General features: G+C 41.5%; 1 protein-coding gene across 9 annotated transcripts in view; it reads right to left on the minus strand.

Annotated features, from left to right (window-relative positions):
- Positions 1-22,855, minus strand: part of dock9b (dedicator of cytokinesis 9b) — a 65,156-nt gene that overhangs the window by 15,636 nt on the left and 26,665 nt on the right. For 6 of the 9 annotated variants that reach the window (XM_078165982.1, XM_078165979.1, XM_078165977.1 and 3 more), the window contains exons 3-35: positions 18,584-18,673; positions 17,244-17,326; positions 15,583-15,652; positions 14,342-14,437; positions 13,798-13,932; positions 13,455-13,629; positions 13,082-13,137; positions 12,313-12,387; positions 11,999-12,139; positions 10,891-11,235; positions 10,696-10,778; positions 10,260-10,382; positions 10,090-10,169; positions 9,808-9,995; positions 9,136-9,201; positions 8,131-8,223; positions 7,701-7,812; positions 7,341-7,459; positions 5,517-5,603; positions 5,312-5,401; positions 5,026-5,141; positions 4,556-4,625; positions 4,312-4,437; positions 4,014-4,085; positions 3,777-3,923; positions 3,435-3,518; positions 3,200-3,311; positions 2,895-3,073; positions 2,604-2,738; positions 2,365-2,476; positions 1,979-2,109; positions 200-314; positions 35-101 (exon numbers count right to left, since the gene is read on the minus strand). In XM_078165982.1, coding sequence (XP_078022108.1) covers positions 35-101; positions 200-314; positions 1,979-2,109; positions 2,365-2,476; positions 2,604-2,738; positions 2,895-3,073; positions 3,200-3,311; positions 3,435-3,518; positions 3,777-3,923; positions 4,014-4,085; positions 4,312-4,437; positions 4,556-4,625; positions 5,026-5,141; positions 5,312-5,401; positions 5,517-5,603; positions 7,341-7,459; positions 7,701-7,812; positions 8,131-8,223; positions 9,136-9,201; positions 9,808-9,995; positions 10,090-10,169; positions 10,260-10,382; positions 10,696-10,778; positions 10,891-11,235; positions 11,999-12,139; positions 12,313-12,387; positions 13,082-13,137; positions 13,455-13,629; positions 13,798-13,932; positions 14,342-14,437; positions 15,583-15,652; positions 17,244-17,326; positions 18,584-18,673 — 3,773 coding nt within the window. The remainder of the gene's footprint in view (positions 1-34; positions 102-199; positions 315-1,978; positions 2,110-2,364; positions 2,477-2,603; positions 2,739-2,894; positions 3,074-3,199; positions 3,312-3,434; positions 3,519-3,776; positions 3,924-4,013; positions 4,086-4,311; positions 4,438-4,555; positions 4,626-5,025; positions 5,142-5,311; positions 5,402-5,516; positions 5,604-7,340; positions 7,460-7,700; positions 7,813-8,130; positions 8,224-9,135; positions 9,202-9,807; positions 9,996-10,089; positions 10,170-10,259; positions 10,383-10,695; positions 10,779-10,890; positions 11,236-11,998; positions 12,140-12,312; positions 12,388-13,081; positions 13,138-13,454; positions 13,630-13,797; positions 13,933-14,341; positions 14,438-15,582; positions 15,653-17,243; positions 17,327-18,583; positions 18,674-22,855) is intronic. The other 3 variants (XM_033615605.2, XM_078165978.1, XM_033615601.2) reach the window with 1 other exon arrangement.

The raw sequence follows: 22,855 nt of genomic DNA on the forward strand, positions 1-22,855 counted from the left end.
GTACATGATCATAAAAAGGTCGTCTAGTACTTACTCTATTAATGTAAAGAAGTCCATTAGTTCTGAGGGAGCTGCTTTGTTCCAGTATGCAAAAAGGGCCTCTGAAGGGATGACATGATAAGAAAACATTTCTGTGAAGTGACTGCTCATATCAACTCGTGTCAAAATCCAGTACAATGCCTCAGACAGGCTGTCCTACCCTCTGACATGCTCTTGAGGATATGCAGAAAGCACATGAGCAGGTGTTTGATCTCGTCTCGGTCCAGTTTGTCACAGCGCAGCACAGTGCTGCCCAGAGCTGATGCACACTGGTTCTGATGGAGGAAAGTAGGGAAAGACAGAGAACAAACGAAAGTGAAAAGGTTTTAGTTTTTAGGTGCAGACGTGCAGAGTTGAAGGAAACTCTAAACTGGAAGAACAACACTCAATCAAACCCAATCTTCAGAAACGGGAAATGTCAAGTATTTTCCTTGGGGGAGGAGAAAAGTACACAAGAGCAAGGAAAGCACATTTGCTGAAGCAGCTCTGTGCTTTGAGATAGCAACATCAGTTGCAGGTTTGAAGAAACACATTTAAAGTTACATCACAGCATCTGAGGAAATAAATGAGGAAGGCTACGAGTCAGCGGTCAGCTCAACATCCGCATTGCTAGAAGCACACACACTCCCTGAAGTGGGACACTCAGAAGAGAAGAATTTTGGGAGGAACTTTGGGAGGATTTTGGACGTATTGTACAGATTTCTGAGTACTGTATTTTTTGATCTCTTAACTGGAATTCATGGACACAAAAAGTACCAAGGACATCCAATCTGGTTTATCATTATAAATCAGAAGTTTGCTGTACAATTGTAACCCAAATCTCTGGTGGTGGAGAGGTCACAAAGGTCAAACGGAATACTTGTATTGGTATGTTTTCCTCATCATTTCCATCCACCCTCTGGCCTGCAGCTTGTTTGTCATTATCACTGTCACTGTCCTGCAGCAGGTCAGGCAGGGGCACAGAGAGGAGGGAGAAGTCCATGGTGACCCGCTTGGTCGCACGGTTTAGAGGTGGAGCTCTGTCCTCTGGGTCCAGAGGGAGAGGGGGCACGTTGACCGAGTGCCTCCTGGTAAATCTCTCCTTTGGTTGGGGTTGGAAAGTTACAGTGCAAAGAGAAGGGGTGTAGGAGCTCTGGAGGAGGGGGTGGGAGGAGAGTGTGGATGTCCAAGAGTGAAGATAATGTGAAATGAAGACAAAATATATGGGAGTGCTGGCAAACTAACCTTAACCTTGGTGTTTTGTTGACACTGGCTTTACTTTCATTACATTGCAGCCCAGAAAATGTTGGCACTGTCCATGTGCAAACCACGCATATGTTGCATCTGTACATTTCATACGTATCATATCAACATTTGATATATCATATAGCTCCATAACAACGTTTCTAAGGTGACGTATTATATAAACTGAATCTGTCATCTAGGAAAGGCAGAGGTGGTGGATAGCTGACACCTCAGCAAAATGCCAGCCAAGCTGCAGACCACTGATGAAGACCAACAAACAACAAAACCGATTGTGAGACATCATTGCATTTCCTGCTAGGATAGTGCCATGAAAACCAGTTGTTTTTTAGCAAGACACTGCAGCTTGTTCTGCTGGGATAGTGCTACAATAAGCAATTGTTTATGACCAAAATCTTTCTACGTTTACTGCCGAAATAGTGCCATAAACATCAGTTGTCTCTACAGAGACACTGCTGTGTTAGCTGCCAGGATACTGCCATCAAAACCAGGTATTTTCCCTAACCATAACCAAATGGCTTTAGTGCCTAAACCTGACTTCATGTTAATCACAGTGTTGTTCAACTTATCTGCAACATAATACAAATGTAAAATGCCAACATTTTTTTCTAGTGTTGCAGCATTGGTCTCACAGACCTGGGGCTTTGTGTCACAAATCAAATATTGCAAAAATAGTAGCCATCCAGTATTCATCTACCTTCTCCAGGGAGTTGGTCTTGTCACTGCTCTTGTCCAGCAGGCTGTTTCCTGAGTCAGTGGAGACCAGGGAGCCTCTGGAGTCTGCATGGTGAACTGAGCTGATGTTAGGAGTGGAGCTGTGAGGGGAGGCTGCAGGGACAGAGCACAAAAAAATACCCTGTTTGTTGCATGTCAGAAGACGGGATGAATGTACAGTGTACAGTTAACATGCAGAAGAGCATAGGCATTTGCTGCCAAGTTAAACATTGCAGTATTTCATTTGAGGTCCAACATGGTCCAACATTTTCACCTTAAAGTATTAATGCCAGGTACAGTACGTCTTTGAGAGAACATTTATCTCTGACTATGTGCTTCTCAGTGGTACATGCTGGAGTGAAGATTTACCTGTTCCAGAGATAACTCCAAAAACATCTTTGTGAAGTGCATTTTCAATGCAGCTCCCAGGTTTCTGAGGGGTCACCATGGAGTTGGGCACAAGAGAGTCCTCCCTGGCATTCTGAGACAGAAAATGAGTTGGTTTAGCTGGGCAACTAGAATCACAGTAAAAGCCGAAGAGAAAACACCAACGATGTCTCAGTGAGTAATATGTTAAGCATAACATAACAGAAACAGCTGCTATTCACCTTCCTACCACTGGGTGTCAGGCTTACATTGTGGTTGCTGAGGGGGGCTGCCTCTTTACTGTCAAGTCTGTAGACATTCTCCTGGAGCAGACCAAACATAGGGAGGTAGAGTGTGGCAAGCCTGGCCTGCTGACTCTGTAATGACACAGTAGGTGCTCATGAGTCATATAGTCAAAAATCGTGACCCAAAATCTTTGCCAAATAAAAAAATAATCTTTGGGAAGTGGTACAAAAAAAGCTGACGAGAATATTTTAAGAACTGCAGAGGGGGTTGAGCGCTGACGAACTCACTTTTGCAGCGTAGCGGTCGTCAAATGTGTGTTTGATCATCAGCCCCTTGAGCACCTGGATGGCGATCTGACGGATCTCTCGAAACTCCTGAAGAGCACTGCCCACCTCCCTGAGCAGCAGCCCCACCAGGAAGTGGTTGCGACAGAAGTCATCAGTCAGGGAATAGTCCAGCTGGAGATCTGTAGCAGGCATCAATCAACAGAAATAACATTCAAATTAAAGTCACAAAGAGAACAGGGTGCAAAGAACAAGCAAAATATAAATTTTACTCCGCTTAAATGAAAGTGACGTTAAGTGTCATTTACCCTGGAACCTTTGAATTCTGCCTTTTCCAAAGGGCATGGGCAGATTAAGAGGGACATAGTGCTCATGGTTGCAAACAACCCGCAAGAACTCAAACTTGAATTCATACAAAGTCTGGAAGGAACACAAGAGAAAAAGCATTTGAGGGAAGCTTGCATGGCTTTAAGTTAGCTTTACATTAATGTTTAATGACTTCAATGAGGACTATTTAAGATAAGAGCAGGAAAGCAGTTTAACCTTGGGGTCTCCAGGCATAAAACAGTTCATGTAGTTGTTGATCTGCTTGAATACAAAGCCTCTGTCCATGAAGGTGAAGCAGCGCTGTGAAAAGATGAGTGAACACACCTTATTAATAACACATAACATAACAGATGTGGTGATTTCTTTTGATTTCTGCAAACTGCATTCTTGTTAAATCAAACTGATTAACTGTTTTAAACTATCTGCTGAGGATGGCCTGCACAGAGCTCTGCAGTCCTTGACATTTTAATGTTTACCCTAAGCCAAAGAGCAGTTTTTCAAAGTCATCTGCATATCAAAGGGCAATACGGCATTGCAGGCATCGGGAGGAGTGCCAACCTTGATGAAAACTGCCAGGCTGTGATTGGCATTGCGAGCTGCATCCAGGTTGTCCTTGTATTTCTGGGTGATGTGTGGCATCAGCATATTCACCAGAGTTTCCACTGCATGGTAGAAGGATGCTGAGAAACGTTGGTTCCTAGAGAGCTGGACAAGGAAAGCAAAATAAAAAAAGAGGGCGCACATTTAGGCTTGGAGGGAAGGGGTGAAAGAAGAGAAGACTAAAACAAGACCTACCTTGACCTTTCCGCTCTCCATGAGATAATGAGCCACTGATTTCACCAGAGCTTCAAAGAAGTACCACGAGTGCTGCAACACAAACACAGAAAAACTATAAATGTAATGTACAAAAGACATTTCAGTTGACCTCTATTTAAAAAAGATCAGGTCTTTTGCAGGAAAATGTATCATTTCTCTGGTGAAATTAAAAAAACAGTTAATAAATATTTGGAAAAAAATGATTTTAGAATCCTACTTATTGACTTGACTTGAGGGTGTATGGCATTACAGCCTTTACTTAGGTAATTGTTATTACCTTCAGTAGCTTGTTGCTAGTTAGGAAGTCTGTGGATGGCTTGAGAATGGCTGTCATAGCTTTAGCCAGCTCCTCGTGAACTGTTTTTACATTGGTGGAGGAATAAGGCTCTGGCTTGAACACAAACTGAGGGTAGAGAGGGGGAAAAACAGACTGTATCAATTTAATTTCTACAGAAACACGGGAATATACGAATTTATTTTCTGTATATCATCAGCATAAATATAGTGAGAAAAGACTGCACCTTGATATAAGATCTCAAATAATGTTCAAGCCCTTCTTCATGGCACTGTGCTACAACATGAACCATCACCCTGAAGAGAAAAGGATAAAAACACAGAAATATAAAGGAGGAAGTGCTGGAAGGGACAAGCCAAAGATAGAATTACATTTATTCATGCTAAGGCACTAACACCTCATTTACTCACTGCCTACAGAGCTTCAAAGACTAGTCATACACAAAACTGAGACGTAAGACACATACATGGAGTGTGCAAACCATAGGTGAGTGTCTAATGAGAGAAAGGATTCAGGCTATTAAAGAAAAACAGGGGAATGCGCTTTGGAATGAGAGCCAGATGGAAGTGCTGCTATTATGATTTTCTACGGATGAAGTGTGTTAAAAGAGACTAAAAATATTGCTGTTACACGTCGCTCTCTGCTGCTGGAAACACACATTTCACACACATGTGTCTAAGTGTGTGTGTGGCTTGCCTTGTCACGTTGACAGCCACATCCTCATGTGTGGCTCTGGTTAAGACACAGAACAGCTGGTTGAGGATGGTGGGCAGAAAGTTGACCATCACATGACCCTCCATCGCATGGAGACTCTACAAAGGAGGGGAGGAAGTAAGAACAGAAAAAACATTGAATGAATGTAGGCTCTGGCTTGTCATACTCCCGGAAATGCCACATTACAAGATTGTATTTGATGAGGCGTGAACAAAAGGGTGTGTTCCTGTGGTTTCCTTGAAGCATTAGAAACAAATGCCCAGAATACCTTCAGGTATTTAACCAGCTCCCCCTCTGAAGCTTGTTCTGACATCTCCATGATTTGACAGTGGTGGAAGAAGTTGTGCAAGTGCTGATCCTAAAGGAAACATTATTTGAATAGATATTTAATTTGCATTTTAAAGTACATTTAGATTCTTTTTTTATCGAACAACAATGACCAAGTGATATCAATGGATATAATGTGTTTATACCTGAGTGTAAACTGTGGAAACAAGATGAGTTGAGACTTTGAACAGGGCTTTTCCTCCGTCTACCCATTTGATCTCCGAGCCAGAATGCTGCAGTGACAAGTGGGTCATAATCAGAGGTGGGACCAAGTCATTGTTTTGTGGGTCCCGAGTCAAGACAAGCAAGTCCGGAGTCAAGATCCAAGTCCTAAACTTTGAGTTTGGAATCCTGAACAAGCCATAGTGCAGTCTTCAACAAAGTAATAATGCCAATATCAAATTGGCAAAAATGATGAATACTAAGTTTGTGAAATAATTACTTAGCTGTTAAGCTAACGTTAGCTTAGCATTAGCTCACTCACTATGTTGATATTAGCTTTGATGTTTTGTTTTTTGTGCAACTTGAAATGTTGTATATATTATATATTATTGTACTCATTTAGTGGACTGCCCTTTACTCTTTTGTATTTTTGCTCATTGTTTATGTCCTGATTCTGTCTTTGTCTATATGTTTTGTATATTAATGTTTCTGCACTGTTTTTAACTTTGCACACAAACTCTGTTTTAATAGCAAAAGCCTAACCAGGGACAGGGGTTGCGAATTAGCTTCAGCTAGAAACTTGTATGCATGATATCTGTTTTGTATTTTATATGAAATAATGTTTAATGCATTTGTCCCTGATCAATAAACGTCTAAATAAATAAATAAAATTGTACAAAGTTGGAAGTTGTGCATCCTCACCTGTAATTTTCCACCCGCTCATTTTGCAATTTGTTTTTTGTTGATCACCATGTAGCTATTGTACATGAACTACATCTGTGTCAAAAAGCTCAAGTCCAAGTGAAGTTAGTTATGAGTCATTGGTGTTAAAGTCTGAGTCAAGTTGTAGGTCTTTTTTGATTCTCTCAAGTCAAGTCTAAAGTCATCAAGTTTCAAGAGTCTCAGTCATGTGACTCGAGTACACGCCTCTTGTAACAATTATTGCACTACATGCTGAATAAAAAACACACACCGTGTTGATTTCTAAGAGCACTCATAATTTTTTTGTAAAATAAGACGAAAAGCTGTTTCTAACATACGGCTGCAGTGTACTACAAGATAGATAAAGTAAAGCTTTTGAAACTGGAGTTCTTATGAAGGAATAGCAAATTTTGTGTGTTTATTTCCTGCAACATATGTCCTACCAAACAATTGAGTTTATACATATATAGTATATATATACTCAATGTTAGCTCATTTTGATAGGAGCGCTTCTTACACAGGTAGTTCAATTTGAATTCAGCACTAAGCTTCATGCACAAATGCTTATTTTATGAGCCACTTTTGCATGTATATTAATTCAATTTGTACTAAACCCATTAGTTCTGCATTAAAAAAACACAACACCAAGGGATCTAAATGGTAAGATGACATTGATTGTTAGCTTTAATGGATTACATTTTAATGCCGATCAGATTTCACAGGCATTTCATGTAAAAGCCTGTTAGAGCTCTGCAAGGTCCCAATCCAATCTCGGCAAATAAGATCTTTATCCACTAACCACAAATTGCATCCGTGAGATGTGAGATATCCCATCTTTAAAACCATTTTGGAAATCTGAGGGCAACACACTAGTGGAAAATACTTTGACCTGCAATACAACTCAGCACTAAGGCACTCTACTTAAACAGAATAGTGTAGCTATCAATTACTTGCCATAAACAACAGGAAGACGTGCAATCACAGATTTCTAGAGGGTCTTAAAAGCTAAATGGATAATGGGCTCTCATTACAGTCAGTGCATCTCAATTTTACACAGAACTTTTAAATTGTTTTTTAGAATAATCGTTCTTTTTTTTTTTTTTTACCTTGTTGACACCATCCTGGGACCCGAGGTACCCTGCAGGCAGATTGGCGGCCACAGGCAGTTGCTGTTCATTCATGATGACTCTGCCATCCCTGAGCAGAGGCAGCCATGCCGAGCCCACTGTGTGTAAAGTAGCCACATGTTTGTAAAGTAATGGTAATACTGGGGTGTCTGCAGCACTGACATAATAATTTCAGATTTCGCCACGTACTGGGGAGACTCATAAAAACTACTATGTTTAAATTATGCCTGTATCAAACTGCTTTTGCCCACATTATGCATGTCAGATATTTACATCAGTTCATAGCATTGTTTTTGATAAAATGCACAGGCAGGAGACAAGATTTAAGCTGCAGCCTACCTGGAGTCTCCACCAGGTCTTTCTTCTTGCTGTTGCTGTCACAGCTAACATGATAGAAGGTGAAGAGAATGTGATGCTTCTCATGCAGCTGAGTAGGTAGCTCTATCTTTATCTAAAGGCAAGAAAAAACACAGATTCCCCGGGTTGGTTCCCAAATACAGAGGGAGCTTTGTTCAGGAAAATGAGAGTCAAAAATGCCTTCGGAGCATTTCCTGTGAGGATTCAATGCTGAATTGAAATGTGCTCAAACAATACAAGAGGAAGTGAGCGGTACTTCAAAACACACTGCTTTCAAAAAAGGATATAACTTTTTGACTTTGAGCATATGTAAGAGAATATGTTAGACTCTCTCCATTGATGGTTTTTAGCCAATAATATGCAGATTACAAACTGCATTATATTAATATGAGTAGCAAAAGCAAAGACATACCTCATCGTAGAACTCAGGGTTCTGCTGGTGATGCAGGACGGCTGCATAGGCATGCTTAGTGAATAGAGGACCTCCTGGATGACCGTAGATGCACTGCAGTAGATTCAAAAAGTAGGAGACAATCAAGAGATAATTAAGAGCTGGGTGCTTTTTGGTTTGGCTATGAAGTCAAGACCCAAGAACAACAAGTCCCAAGTCGAATGCCCAGTCAAAACCAGGGAGTCCTGAGTCAGGACCTAAATCAAGACTAACAAGTATGTCAAGACCCAAGTCAAGACCAGGCTGGCAGGTTGGGGATGGGAGAGCCAGTTATTGTTGGTGATATGTTGGTGATTTTCAGGAGCTTGTAAACATAGTGAAATAGCAAGTGGTGCAGTACAGGATGGAGGATGAGGGTGGGTTCAATAATGCTACGACACAGGAGCAGGAGGTGCGGTTTGACCAAGAGCGTCCTTAGTTTGCGGATAAGGGGAGGCTTTGTTGGCAGTGTTTATGTATGTCTGTGGTGTAGTGCTCAAGGTTCAGTTTATTGTACACGATGGTGTTGAGGTACTTAAAGGTCTCCACCATCTCAACTGGTTGGCCATTTCTAGAGGTGTGGTGGGTTCGTTGCAGTGCCGGGTGTCACAGATGAGCTCCCTTGTCTTGGTGACAATGAGGAGGGGGTGACTAGACAACCAAAAATGGATTTTAATCATGGACAGCTGCTGGCTACAAGCAACAAAGAACTGTGGCTGGATATGTGGTGGATGAAATGTTGTTTGTTCTATCTCCACGATTAGCTCCCTGTCTTTCAAAGAGATCCTTTGGTCAAAACCCACAAGTCTAAAGTCAAGTCCTAAGTCAGGTTGTTTAACAAGACCAAAATGTCCTAAGCTGAGTCCCAAATAAAGACCGAGGACCAAAGAGTCAAGACCAAAGAGTCCAAAGTTCAGTCCCAAGTCAAGCTGAAATTAAGAGCTGAAACAATTGCTGTGTTAAGCATTTCCTGATATGCAAACGCACCTTCAGTGGCTGGGCTTCATCCTCATCAGAATCCCTGAATTCAATGCAGACTGCAATATTCCTCGCCTAGAGACGGGAGACAAATGTTTAAAACAGGAAGATCATAAAAGCAAGAACCAGTACTAAGATATCCCTGCTGGCCCAGAACCAATTTTTTGCCAGACACTTTCTCTCTGTGTCCATTTCTGATGTCCATTAGTGTCTATAAAGAGAGGGAAAGTATTTTAGGAAAAGGATTGCCAGCTCTCATTTAAAATAAAAGAGGGCACAGAGACAGATGGGGGAGAGAACGTAGGTTAGTTTCCTATATGGAGCTGACCCAGTGAAAATACCAACCCTGTATTAATGTATTAATCAGAAGCTGCTGCTCTGTGTAAGGATAATTCTATCCAGCTCTGCTGCTTGGCTGAACCAGCCTGAGGCGGTTGCCAGTTGTCTCGCAGGCTAAACAGGAACACAATACGATGATGACAAGAAAATGCGAGCCAAGCAGAAGCATCGGTTTCCAAAAAGGACAAGTCATGTGTTTTGGATTGATTTTATGTTACGTATAAAGGGGCAAAATACAGATTGTGCAGGAAAGCTCAAAATTTAAGAAGGCACTGTCACATATTCCCTCTTGTTAATGTTCATTAACTCTAATGTATTGCTCTGCATCCACACTGCTCTTACCTTAGCAAAGGATTTCTGTCCGTCATATTTGAGGTGTTTTGGATACACATAGAGGTGGTTGTTATAGATGGTGAATGGTTGGGAGCACTTAGCGATGCAGGGCACAAACTCCTCCACCTCCAGGAGAGCGCTGCCAGGCCCGTTTCCTTCAAAGTTCCTCACAGGGATGTAGGAGGAAGTGACACAGTCTGCAGGGAGGAAATGAGAGGAGTAAGTGGGTAAACGTCCAATGATTACAAATAGACAATTAAAAAGGGTTTTAAAAATATTTTGAGGACTTACTGGTTACATCCGGCGCCACGCTGTCGATAGTTACATCTAAGTTCCCTAAGAGCACAGGGAGTTTGGCCATTTTCTCTGGTCTGTTGGGAAAACAGACAAAGAATCAGCAATTACAAAAATATATCAAAACCAGCTCGTAAAATATCTTAGAGAGAGGGGAAAAGGCGTACTTTCTGAAGTCAGTGAGCAGCTTGAACATGTCCTCATCTGACAGCTTGCTGCTGTCCTGTCTGTAAAGAGCTGAGAAGCGAGAGCTTTTGTCCAAAGTTCCTGATGCATCTTTGAACACAGGCCTGCAGAGACAAAAAGAAAAATCTACTGGAGAAAGAGCGCATTTCAGTTCTACACTGCTGGTTTAAAGATTTGTGTCTCCCAGCAGGCCAACTTTCTTTTGACAGTTTCCACTGACTTAATACGCAGAATCCTAAATCTGAATCACTATGTGGTATTATGGCACAAGAGAATAAGTCCCCTTGATTTTTAGAAGCTATAAGTTTTCCTCAGCTGCAAGAAATCATCAGTAATATTATGAGTCTTTATTCTTGTTCTCACTCTGTCATGCTGCAGTCAGATTAATTATCTTTATTTGAAAGGGGTCTTTCATACCTAGCAGCCCAAGCGAATGGCATCCTGTACTGTCCCAGTCTGCTGCAGGCTGTCTTAGCATTCTTCAACACCTTTTGAGCCATCTACAGGCAGCCAAGAAAACAGGGGATTATTTTCACTCATGAATCAGTCGAGATGACTCGAGCACACTGTAATTCACAGCCACATCCTTGTCATCTCTGCTAACCTCTGTACCTTGGTGGAGTCTGAGCTCTTCATGTAGGGTTCAGTGCAGTGGGTGATCCCCCCCTGCAGGACCTTCTCAACCCTGGCCACCAGAAAGATCTCTGGATGGGGGCACGTGACTGAGAACACCCCCTGTCTGGGGTACTGGAGAGCTCCCACTTGGAGCCCACTGGCCTGCCTGTGGCCAGCCAGGGGACCATCACTGCTGCCATTGATGTGCAAGTCCTGTCCGGTACTCACACCTGACGTCATTTGTCGGACCAAAGGGTGATTGAGATCCACGTGGAAGTCGGCCGAGATCTTTCGACTGTTCTGGACGTCAAAGAGGGACAGGACCACATAGAAAGGCTCCACCTTTGATGGAAAGAGATCAAGAAAAATATTTTTCTTTTTTTTTTTTAACGTACGACAACCAAAGATTTAACACACATGTAGTCCCCTTACAGAAAACAGCTTTCTGATAGAAGTTGGAAGATGTGAAACAAACAGAGAAAATAGAGGACGGGAAAAATAAAGTAAACGCTTATGGGACACCCTTCCTTCCTAATGCACTTCTCTTTTTCCATCAAATCAAAATGTACCATTGATGTAATTCATCCTCCCATTCATTCTTTCCACCATGCATTGCCATTACACAACCCATTTGTGTGTGTGTGTGTGTGTGTGTGTGTGTGTGTGTGTTCTGAGTAGCAGAGTTAATAGCTGTGGTTTCCCAGCTGAGTGCTGAGTGTAGAACGATTCCTCCTTCTGCAGAGACAGAGACCTTGGAGAGAGACGGTAGGAAACCGACCTCAGACTGGTGCTGATGCATGGTGGGAGGCCCAGGCTGGTTGCCATGGTAGCAGGCATTCCCTCATGCCAACAACACCAGTTTTGACAAGGGCCAGCCAAGTGGGCCATCTGAACTGTCTGTGATCTTCTTAACTGATTTAGACCTTGCCCTCGTTTGGAAAAAGACATTTCCCGGAATTATGCTTGAAGTGTGTTTTTGCACTTGCAAATACATGTGCATTCATAGAAGTGTGATTTCTGAGTCAACTTTGATTAAATCAGACAGTTTGGCTTGTGATTTACACCCACAACTATATTTGACTGTTTGGTTTTCACTGAAACATACATTAGTTGTTGGTCCCTCTTCATTTTCTGCAACACAGCCCTGCAGGTTGAAAGACAGATCGTGGCAGCTGACCAGGACTCTCTTTCCGAACTTCTCTTCAAACTGCCGCACGTCTGGCTCAATGCCAGAGAAGTCCAATTTCTGTGGGGACAGGAGATGTTATCAAAAGGCTTAAACTGCCAAAACAAAAACATTGGGTCATGAAGTCGATAAACAACAGGAGCAAAACTGACTGTGGAACTACTGGGAATTTAAACAACATTCATACAAAATACACAGGGCTTTGTACAGTAGTCAGGTATTATCTTTGTCACCTGTGTGTCAGGGTCCAGAGTGAACAGTTTCAGGCGAGCTTCACTCCTCATTTTGGACTCAATATCTCTGGCAGTCTGTCGTAAACAAAGCAAAAAAAGTGATGACTGAAAAGCGTATTATTTGAAAAGAGAGAAGGATGGAAACACACATACTGTTCATCCTTCAAGAGACCCCACATATATAGCACAGCCTATTGATTTAGAAATAAAATATAAAATATATTTGTGTTTAAAAATATATGTGTCAGCCCTATCATAGTCGGCAACATGTCCAGGGTATACCCTGCCCATCGCAAGCCTGAATAGGAAAAGTGGATGCGGATAATGAATGAATTAATGAAAATGGTGAATGAATGATATCCAAATATTGATTATTGCAGCTTTGACTCTGTATGTTGACTTGGTAAATACAGCAAATCATAGACTACGCCTTTAAAAGTTTGTTTTCCGACTGCCACGTTCCACTGCAACACTCCTATTCGACACCAGTGTTGGCCTCATCTGGCCTCTGCATTTGCAGACCATACACACTCGACCAGATGTTTGCTTGGTTAGCACCAACAGGAAACCTGGTTGCAGGAAATACAGCTGTCTAGCAATTCCTTTGAAAGCAAAACAGTAACAGTTCAGACTGCTTCCAAATGAGGCCATATGGCACCTGCAGACATCCAAAGCACCTCTGCAATATGTGGACGTATCCATATGGTGTGGGCGAACAGAGGTGGTGAGCATTGTTGTAATGTTATTATAGATGGGAAAAACAGGCTACCTGAAAGCTGTCTTGAAAACTTCCGGAGGAGAGGTCTGTTTTTCCATGCTCCTCATCTGTTGAAGAGATCGACATGAGCTCTGTTAGCGGGTGTAATTATATAAAAACATAATGATGTGTTGGTCTCTGCATCTCTGTGAGGAGGAAAGGATTGACTAAGAAAAAAATATTGATAATAAAGTTGTTTATCAAGCATTTGTGATTTTCATAAGGAAATGTCCTAGAGATAGATTATTCCATGGGGTACAGGCAAATTGAAGCAGCCTGCAGGAGTAGCAAGCATCAAAACATGGAGACAAACAAATGCAAACACAAACACTGAAAGCAGGCAAATAAATACATGCAGAAATAATTAAGATGCTACAAAAGGCACCGTCATGCAGGTCTCCGTTCCTCTTCTCCTGCATGGCCTGTTCAAAGCTGCTGTGGAGGATCTTGTTGAGCGTGCCGATCCACTCGTCCATCTCTGCTTCGCTGTCTGCAGCCAGCAGGAACGTGCTCTTATCCTGCATCTTCAGCTCAAAGGCAAACCGACGCACTTTGCTGTTCTGAAAGAACACAAGTGAAAACATTGATTGGCTTTCAAGTGTTTATTACATTCCAACCCTTCAGAGGCATTTTTTTCTACAAGAATCTTACATAATGTACACTTTAATTCCTCTGACTTCATACTGTAATATGTGTTTTCAAAGGCCCCAGTGTGTGAGGTCCTTTACCTGAACAACTCCCATGCATGAATCAAGGAAGATGGTTCCTTTGGGTTCCTTGGAGGTGTTCTCGTCTTTGTAGAAGTTGAGGTTGTAGGATCCATCTCCAAGCTGGGCCAGATGGAAGTACCTCCTCTTGAAGGACTGGAGGACAAACACAGAGATGTTAACGTCCCAAATGGCCTCTTTCACTCTAAAAATACCATAAGGGGTGGAGATGGGGCATGGGAAAGCTAAAGGGTAAAATGACTAAGTACAACAAGTCATGGGCTACCATAAGCAAGGGCTAATTTGATTTCCACATGTTCAGAGAGAAAATGAAGAGTGGACTGGAGAGAATCCAAGATTTTACCTATCATTGATATCATTATGTAAAGAGAAAAAGCGTTAAACTGTACTGGCTTACTACTGTATACATCATTAGAGGCTTCACTTCAAAATACCACAATCAACATAAAGGGCTACTCCAACTATTAACTCGTTGTAATTATTGGTGTCAATCCAAGTCATCGTTAGGTTTGTGTTTTGATGCTAAAGCTGTCACTGTACCCACCCGCATAGTAACACTGATTGCACTGTTCATGTTGCCTTTGTACAGCCAGCCATGTTTAGACACTCCTCCCTTCTGAGAGCCAAGAGAGGCTGTGTCCTGCAGGAGGAGGAACAAAGATCACACATTAATATATGTTTTCTACTGTCATTAATAAATAACACACACACAGACACACACTCACAGACTCATTTATTTACATGCTTTGAGCTTAAAAACCTGCTGACTGCCCACAAGGCCAGTGGGAGGAGAGGCCTTCATTGACTGTCTGTTGAGTCCTGAAAAGGATGCTCTTCATTAAGAGCAACATTTAGATCAACGCTGCACTTCTCTAATCTCAGGAGATTTAAGCCGAGACTGTGTTTCAATCAAAGGTCACTGGCCTTCAGTTAAATCGAAGCCTGAAGCGAGGTAATTATTGTGAGGAGATGTGCCCTTAAAATGCTACTAATGTCATGAAGATGTCAGCTATTCTGGGAAACAGCGAGGGCTTTGAACATTAAACAAAACATCTCAAAGGTTGGCTTGTAATGAAAGGGTTGAAATTAAATAAATGAATACAATGTTGCGCAATAAATTAAATAAAATGTTTGTGTTCTATTGCATTCTCTTGTAAACAAGTTTCTGTTTAATCAGGGTTTGCTGAAGAGCCAGTTGTGCTCCTCATATGAGCAGAAATGAATTCTGAGAGGACTTAAAAACTGAATCATCGTGACGTCACACTAAAAACATTCCTGTGTCCTGTGAAGTAAAATTTACTGTTTTTGTCATTGGAGTCTGGTGGCTTAAGTTTCCTGTTGGAAAGGACTGTTTGACGCCATGCAAAGTGGTAAAAATATTCTAAATATAGCTTACATTTAAACTGACATTAACATTTTTAGGTGTTTTTTTAGGTGGTTTAGGTGAGTTTGCTCATTACTGTTTCATTTTATGTATGTGATACAGTGATTTTCTACCTGGAAGTTATTAATAACTAAAATGATAAATGGTAAAAGCAGAATACTCTTAAAATAAGAGAGAATAAATTACTAAGAGTGAAACGCTGGGCACACAGTAAAAACAGGGTAACGTGAATTAAAATGTCATAAAATGTAAGTAAAATCATTGAAAAGCAAGTCTAAAAAAGTAGGGTTTTTTTTTTAGGTGATTTAGAATCCGAGAGAGTTTGTGGCCCTGATCTTCTTATGTATTGTGATTCAGTCTATAGAAACAAAGAGGGGAAAAAAGTCTGAGACTGGACTTACCTCATCTTTCTCCACATCTTCATCCACCTCAAACAGGTGAGCTCCAAGTTTCTCAGGTCTCAACACCTTACTGAAAGAACAGGGAAAAGACAATTTAGAACTCTCTCACTAAGTTCAATTTCAGCTTCGGTTAATTTACAAGCACATCACCCAAGGATTTACATGTACTGCACTCTTTTCAGGTTAAAATATTAACATCATACAAACAATTATGGTGATTCACATGTGTACACACAGGCAGAATCCAAAACAAACATGTAAAAATGCCAATACAGCAACAGGATTGCTGTGTTTTGGGCCAAATGAAGACCTTAATGTTACTGCCATGGATAGGCCACAGAAAATAACATTCTTAATATATGGTTCAAAGAAAAGAGATAATCAAAAATTATTCCCAAGAATATGTATTTCAGATTTTGAATTTTAGTGCTGTTCATAACTGCTTCTAGCTTTACAGGATGTAGCCCAAATACTGCAGCTGTTTCTCTAAGTGCAGCTCAAACCCCAAGCGGACAGTTTGACTTTTGACCTTTGCAAGACCCAGCTTGCTCAGGGGAACTACTAGCATAAACAGTGTCAAGGCCAAGGCCAGGGCCTGACTAGTTTGTACCCCACAATGTTTAAACCATGACACACGACATCTGTAAAGCACATTCCTGTCCTTAAGTAAAGTGGCTCGTCCAAGGACACATAAGGCATTGTGGGATTTCCCTTAGGATTTAATGATATCAGTCAGCAGCAGTCCCAGAATAGCTCTGCTTATCCTTGGTAGAAAAACATCGGTAGCTCTCTATTGTTGTTGTGGAAGAGCTTGGAGCGTCTGAGACACAGATTTCCGTGTTTCTAGAGTTCTTGCTGAAACATTCTCTGGGCTGTAAACAAAGGGCAGTGTCACTGAACAATATAAGATTTATCATATCCTCTGGAGGGTGTTTGCTGCATTGTGTGCTGTGCGATGGACAAAGCAACAGAACAGCACATGCATCTATGGATATAAAGCTACAGAGAAAACAACTGCACTTTTCTATGAGACATCCAGGACTGCCTTTCGCACAGTGACTGAGGCAGTTACAAACAGCGTTAGTATGGGTCAAGAATTTAAAAACACTGGATCCTACATTTCCCATAATGCAACAAGGTAGCATCTTTCGTAGGAAGCTCCCTGCCTTTCAAACTCCACATTTCTACTTTGTAACAGACTTTATGTAAAAACTGATATTGACTATTGAGGTGGGCCTTTTTCATTTTAGGTATGTAATTCAGGATTTGTTTTTTTTTTACCAGGGAGTTACTGTGAGCAAACAGCATGACATCAGAAGGGTTATTTTCTCAGACTAGACAAAGTTCACTTCAGAGTCACAGACTACATTAGTTGATAAAATCAAGTAAAGTGATCTTCATGTGTAAAATCCGTGGAATGCCCCTTTAACATCAAGAATAAGCAGCCAATTATAGTCAGATATGACTGTGACAGATTTTCCAGTTCAGCAAACTGTTAGATGACAGTAACCCTGGCTTCAACAATGTAGCTTCATAGATTGTTTGAACAGTACTGTACTATTACACTCTTGCACTGATACCACAGCCTGGTGATGGGCCTGTCAGGAAAAAGGTCTACACCTCACAGCACTTGTTCATATAGCTGCAGCACACACACTCACTTTGGGAGCTGGCGGAAGTCTCCAGAATACTCCTCGTACTTGTAATTGACTACATGCCAGTCAGACTTGTAGGTTTTGATACACTGCAGAGACAGAAAGGGAAGAAGGGGTGAGGGGTCATTTCAACAAGAGCAAATTAAGATGTGTACTTTACATACATGGTCCTGACACAGACAGGCTCGGGTTTCTAAAAGGACCTCGGGAAAGTATATTTAATTTCCATCCAAGAACGTTTTAGTAAGAATGAACCAGGGCGGACTGTTGCTTTAAAAAGGTTCAGCGTGTAGGGTTTAAGGGCGTACATTGGCGGAAATGGCATATAATAATCATAACTATGTTTTCATTAGTTTATGATCATGCGGAAATGAGAATCGTTGTGTTATTGTTATGTTAGAATGAGTCGTTTATATCTACATACGGAGCAGGTCCTGTTCTTCTGAGTCTGCCATGTTGTTCCACAGCTTTTTGTCATTGTCTGTTCAAGCTTACAAGTTTTTGAGGGATTATATTTTTCTATTTTTCATTTTTTACCCATAGAGAGGAGAGAGGCGACCAAAACATTTGACACAACCCCTAAAACAAACACCAGCTGTATCAGTTGGTTTGTGATATTCCAAAATGTGTTAATCAATTCTACGAATTCATAAAATACACATGTGGACTGAGACAAGAGGTCACCAAAAAGTGGAAAAATAAATTCAGAGAACAGCCCGTCTGTAAAAGGCCTCACAGCTACTCCAGATGTAGTTATGATGTAATTGCTGGCCACAGCCATGGGGGACTATCCCCTATCAGGCTCTATCAGGCCGCACCCCGACCAACCCCAGCACACAGCTCCTCTGAAACAACATGACGTGAACCATTACTGAACTGTGTGGACTCCATCTGTGACCGATCCTCTGCACCATCAGGAAACACGTGAGGGCGGAGAACACAAGTGGAAGTTCATTTAAAGGCTAACAGAAACATTTTTGACGTGCGCAGTATCAGTTTCCCCCTGTCTCTAAATCATGTGAGTGGTCAACAAACACTTTTCTTTTTCACTAGCTTCCTCTGAAATCTAATCAGTTCAGCTTTTTCCATACACCATAAACAGATCAGGATGAATCGCTGGCTGGATTCATGTCTGCATTTATGACCTCCAGTATCTGATGGGTGTGCGCTACCTGGACAGAGGCGAAGCACCTGTGTTTGGGTGAAAGGCGAGAAAACATGGCTGCGCTCCAAACAAAAGGATAGAGCAGGGCCTTGGTCACGACAGAGAGGTAGCGGCTTAGGCCAAGACGGCAGGATAAAGAATGGACAAAGCAGGCTTACGTCCAGGTATGTATTAGTTTTACCTCTTGGACAAACAGCGAGTGAGCTTCTTTCTCTGCAGTCTCTGGCACAGTGGAGAACAGAGTCCTGCCCTGGCGCCTCAGGGTGGAGATCTGAGGAGAGAATGAGGAAGCGGGTATGAAAACAGACTGATAGAAGACAGCGGCACAACAGAACCATCCTGCTGGTGTTATTAAACAACACTCACTCACACAGTATTGGGTGTATGCACAGTGTTGGTTTTACTGCTCCTCCTGATTATATAAAACTTTATTGATCCCCATGGGGCAGTTCTCTTTGTACTTTCCTTCAAAAGAAGGTCAGGGATCGAGGTAAGCTACAGATCGGCCTCCTGCACGGCTACCAGATGGTCAAATCATATCAGATTATTAGCTCTGATTGTCAAATCTGACAAGTTCTACATTTTGGGAAAGGCACTTCCTCCATTTCATGTAGAGAGTTAGAGGATAAGATTGACACCACTCTCCAGAGTATTAGAAGTTTATTTTAATTTAGTCTTTCATTATGTTTATTTTAATTTCAGTTTAATTTTATTTAGTCCAGTAGGAATTAATACATCATTTTCTTTTAATTTACTGACTAGTTTTAATGTTAGTTTTTCTAGTATTATGAGGAAAGCCTTCATTTATAGTAGCTTTCTATCTGCAACTTGAGCATTTTTTTTTTCAGAAAATCTTGTTTGAATATCAAGCATCTTTTTTGCCTTCTTTTTCGTCTCTCTCTCCTTTTTAGGGGTTTTTCTGGCAGCTGGCATCCACTATACATTGCATTACCACTACCTTCTCTAACAACACATCAGACAGAAAGTCATACAGCAACAGTGCCCATGGAGAGAAAAAGCGAGGCAGATTTAACCCGCAATTCTATTTCATTTTAGTTTTGTGTTGTATTTGTTCATTGAGATTTTTATTTAGTTTTTGAAAACTGGCATTTTTATTTTCATTTTAGTTAACACATTTTTTTTCACTGCTAGTTTTAGTTTTTGTTAACTATAATAACCCTCCCATTCTCATATCCGTCTGCTAAATATTAAGCTAGCAAGTTAGCTTAGCTGAACATGCAGGTTTTGTGTCATTTCCCAATCATTTTCAAATATGAGGATGATAAATCTTGTCTAATCCAAGCAGCAACCTCCAGAGCTGAAAAATAAAGCCAAGGTGAAAGGGTCAAACTACGCAGTTCCTTGAATACCACTGAAGCTGGCTCCAGATGTTAAAATGCTGAACATTCATGACAACTGCACAGGGGCGAATTCTGATATAACTGACCCATTTACATTTTATTGATGCCTAAATTTATAAAGGTATCAAGGCAGTGACAGGCTGTCTGAGAGGTGTCACCGCAGTCAGATACACCCCTCCCTCCTCCACAGCTCTCTTGTCCAAATTTGGTCAGTTCTGGTTTAAAAAAAACCAACACGGCTACAGCTGTAATGCCGAACTCGAGACTTCAAAAAAGGAGTCCACAAACCAATGGATGACGTCATGCTAGCTACATCCATTATTTTAGACAGTACATGGTCTAATCATATTATTGATCATTAATCACAAACTGTTCGTTTGAAGTTAAAAAGTAGAGATGAAAGTAGATTGTACTTTTGTTCTTTTATGCTGCTCAAAGAAAAGAGAAGAAACAGCACTGCAGAAAATGACAGCCTGCAGCCTGTATTATTCCAGTCCTAATTCTTTCCCCTGCTAGCCTTATTAGACGGATACAGACAGAGAGAGGAGAGTTAGGATCCATAGCTGAGGAGCAAAAGGCGCCTCGGGGCGACAAGCCTTCCAAGCTATTGGACGCTGCAGCCACCATTGCTCCCACTTAGTGTTCTGCTTTTCTACTCAACCCACAAAGATGAGTAGGAAAGCAGTGGCACAATGACCTAGTTTTGTCATAAATGTCCTATTCTTACACTAGCATGCATATACAGTCATTGAGCCTCTGCCCTCATTTGTCCAGTTCACTCTTGCAGTAGCTATCAAAGACTTGTCAGTTGCCCCAGATGAGCTCAGTTCTTTCGGCCCTGCATAATCTGTATGCAGATCAAATAGAGTGAATCTAAGTCAGTGGCACCAGTGATGTGTTTAAACATTTGCAGTGAGGAAGATATTGGTCATCCAGGCCAACAATGCAGAGGTTTGGCTTCAAAAGATTTGAGCTATTTGGAAAAATCAAACAGACAGGCTTTTTGTTGTAGCTGTATAGATGTACAGATTTATATGAAGCCGGAGCTAGCAGGCGTTATCTTAGCTTAGCCTAAAGAGAGCAGGGTGGATCAGCTAGCCTGGTTCTGTATTGTGTCATGTCAGAGCTGGCATTTGGGAACAAGGTTTATCAAATATTAGCAACATGTTATTCGCTGACTGTTTGATAATTTAGTCAGGAAGGCTCATGTTATTGTTTACAAGCAGATGTTTGTGTGGCTAATGAGCAAAGTCAAAGGTGTGCAGGTACGCTCAAGCTGCAGACGGGTGGCTGAGGGGCGGAGATAATTTTCATATTCATTGATTCATGCATACTAAATAGGGCAAAGGTGTAGAGTTACATCTAAGGATGTTTTCCATGGGGAAAAATGCTTGGAAATATGTAAGTTTGTTGAACAGAGATGAGTTTTTAGGGGTTTAATCAATGCCCAGAGAGGGAGGTTGACTTCAATAGTGTGTCAACATGAGCGGAGGGTTTGGGGCTAAGTTGCTCTGCGTTTGTAGATAATGGCTGAATTTTAATTTTTGGGTGAATGACCAATTAGTACACCGCAGAACAACACAATATGACACTTCATAGACCTTCTGTTGTACACGCACAAGCTTCAGAGCCTATTTCTCAGTCACTGAAAACACAGCTTGTCCGTTTGACCAGTCAGTCACGGGAGACTTTGACCAAAGCACACCCCTGTCAATCAACTGTTAGCAAGAACTGCTGGCTGCCAATTAACAGCATTCCTTTCACAGTCATTAAACCAGGGCTTTCATGGCTTCCACTGGGCCAGAGGAGCGTGTTCCCACAGGCAGTGATACTGCAGGGCAGATGATGATGCCAGGCAGGAATTAAATTCTCTAGCAGGGATATCTGGGCAGAGTGGTTAGGGGAGGAGAGGAGTGAGTCTTCTGAAGTCCTCTTTCAACTTTGAGAGATGAAAGTGATTGTACTGTGACTACGTTATCTGTACATATGTGTGGTTACATATGTGCAGGATAAAAAATGTGAAGACTCTGGATCAGCAAAAGAGAAATGTTATTCTTATCGTACTCTGTTCTCTTAAAATATTGACCAGATTCAGTCCAATATCCACATGTACATGTAGGGGAAGTTAATCCATAACTCAACACTTAACCTCCCTCCACACTGCAGCTTTTTCTCACACGCCCAGGTTCTGTGTGCAAGTGTGTGTCCATATGTGTGTGTGTGTCTGTGCAGCACGTGCACATGCTAGGCCCATATGTCTGGCTGCTCCCTCCTCCTTCTTCTCTCTGCCCGGTGATGTAAAACATATGGCAGGTTAGACAGATGGACGGACTGGGTCGGACCAGACACACACTCGCTCGCACAAAGGGCAGTTACTAATGGCTGTGCACTGCAGACAGCCTTGTAATGAAAACCACTCATCATCTACTGATTGTGAAATAGTTTGGAAGCAGACTGTACACTGAGGATTTCCCAGCATATACTCTGTTAGGGCTATACTCTTCAACTTCAAGTGTATGGATTCTACTCTCCTGTTTTGGTGCCTTAATTTGACTGTCACAGACTGTAACGGTGTAGTATTGTTTATATGACAAGATAAGAATCTTATATAACTGGTCACAAATACAAACTGGTGGTTTAATCTTCATAAAAGGCTACGTGATTTCTTAAAACAGCTGGCCACTGTAGCTTTTAGGAAATGATATACAAACAGAAGAAAACAGTGTATTTGTTGGGACTATTTCAGTGGTGATTAATACACATTTGGTGCTCTGGTGAGTATTTGGGGCAGCAGGATGGTTTAAGTGGGTTTGAGTCAAAATAAACTACAGGGTGTGTTTTCATGGTCGATGACTGTATATAAAGATGGACGACACAATCAAAAGTCAAATCAGAAGCCAAAACATCTCGACTGGCATGGTGGCTGGCTGAACCCTGCTGCTCCATTTTAGTGGATAGGACATGGATCAAACTAAAAAGTCAAAATACAAGTCAAACAAAATTTTTCCCAAAGATGTCATGTCTCTGTCATTTTAGGTAGTCTTTATCACTCTGATGTATGTTCAAGTGTTCATTTTTTTCTAAGTGAGGTT

The sequence above is a fragment of the Epinephelus lanceolatus genome, chromosome 24, assembly GCF_041903045.1.
Source record: "Epinephelus lanceolatus isolate andai-2023 chromosome 24, ASM4190304v1, whole genome shotgun sequence".
Lineage (NCBI taxonomy): Eukaryota > Metazoa > Chordata > Actinopteri > Perciformes > Serranidae > Epinephelus > Epinephelus lanceolatus.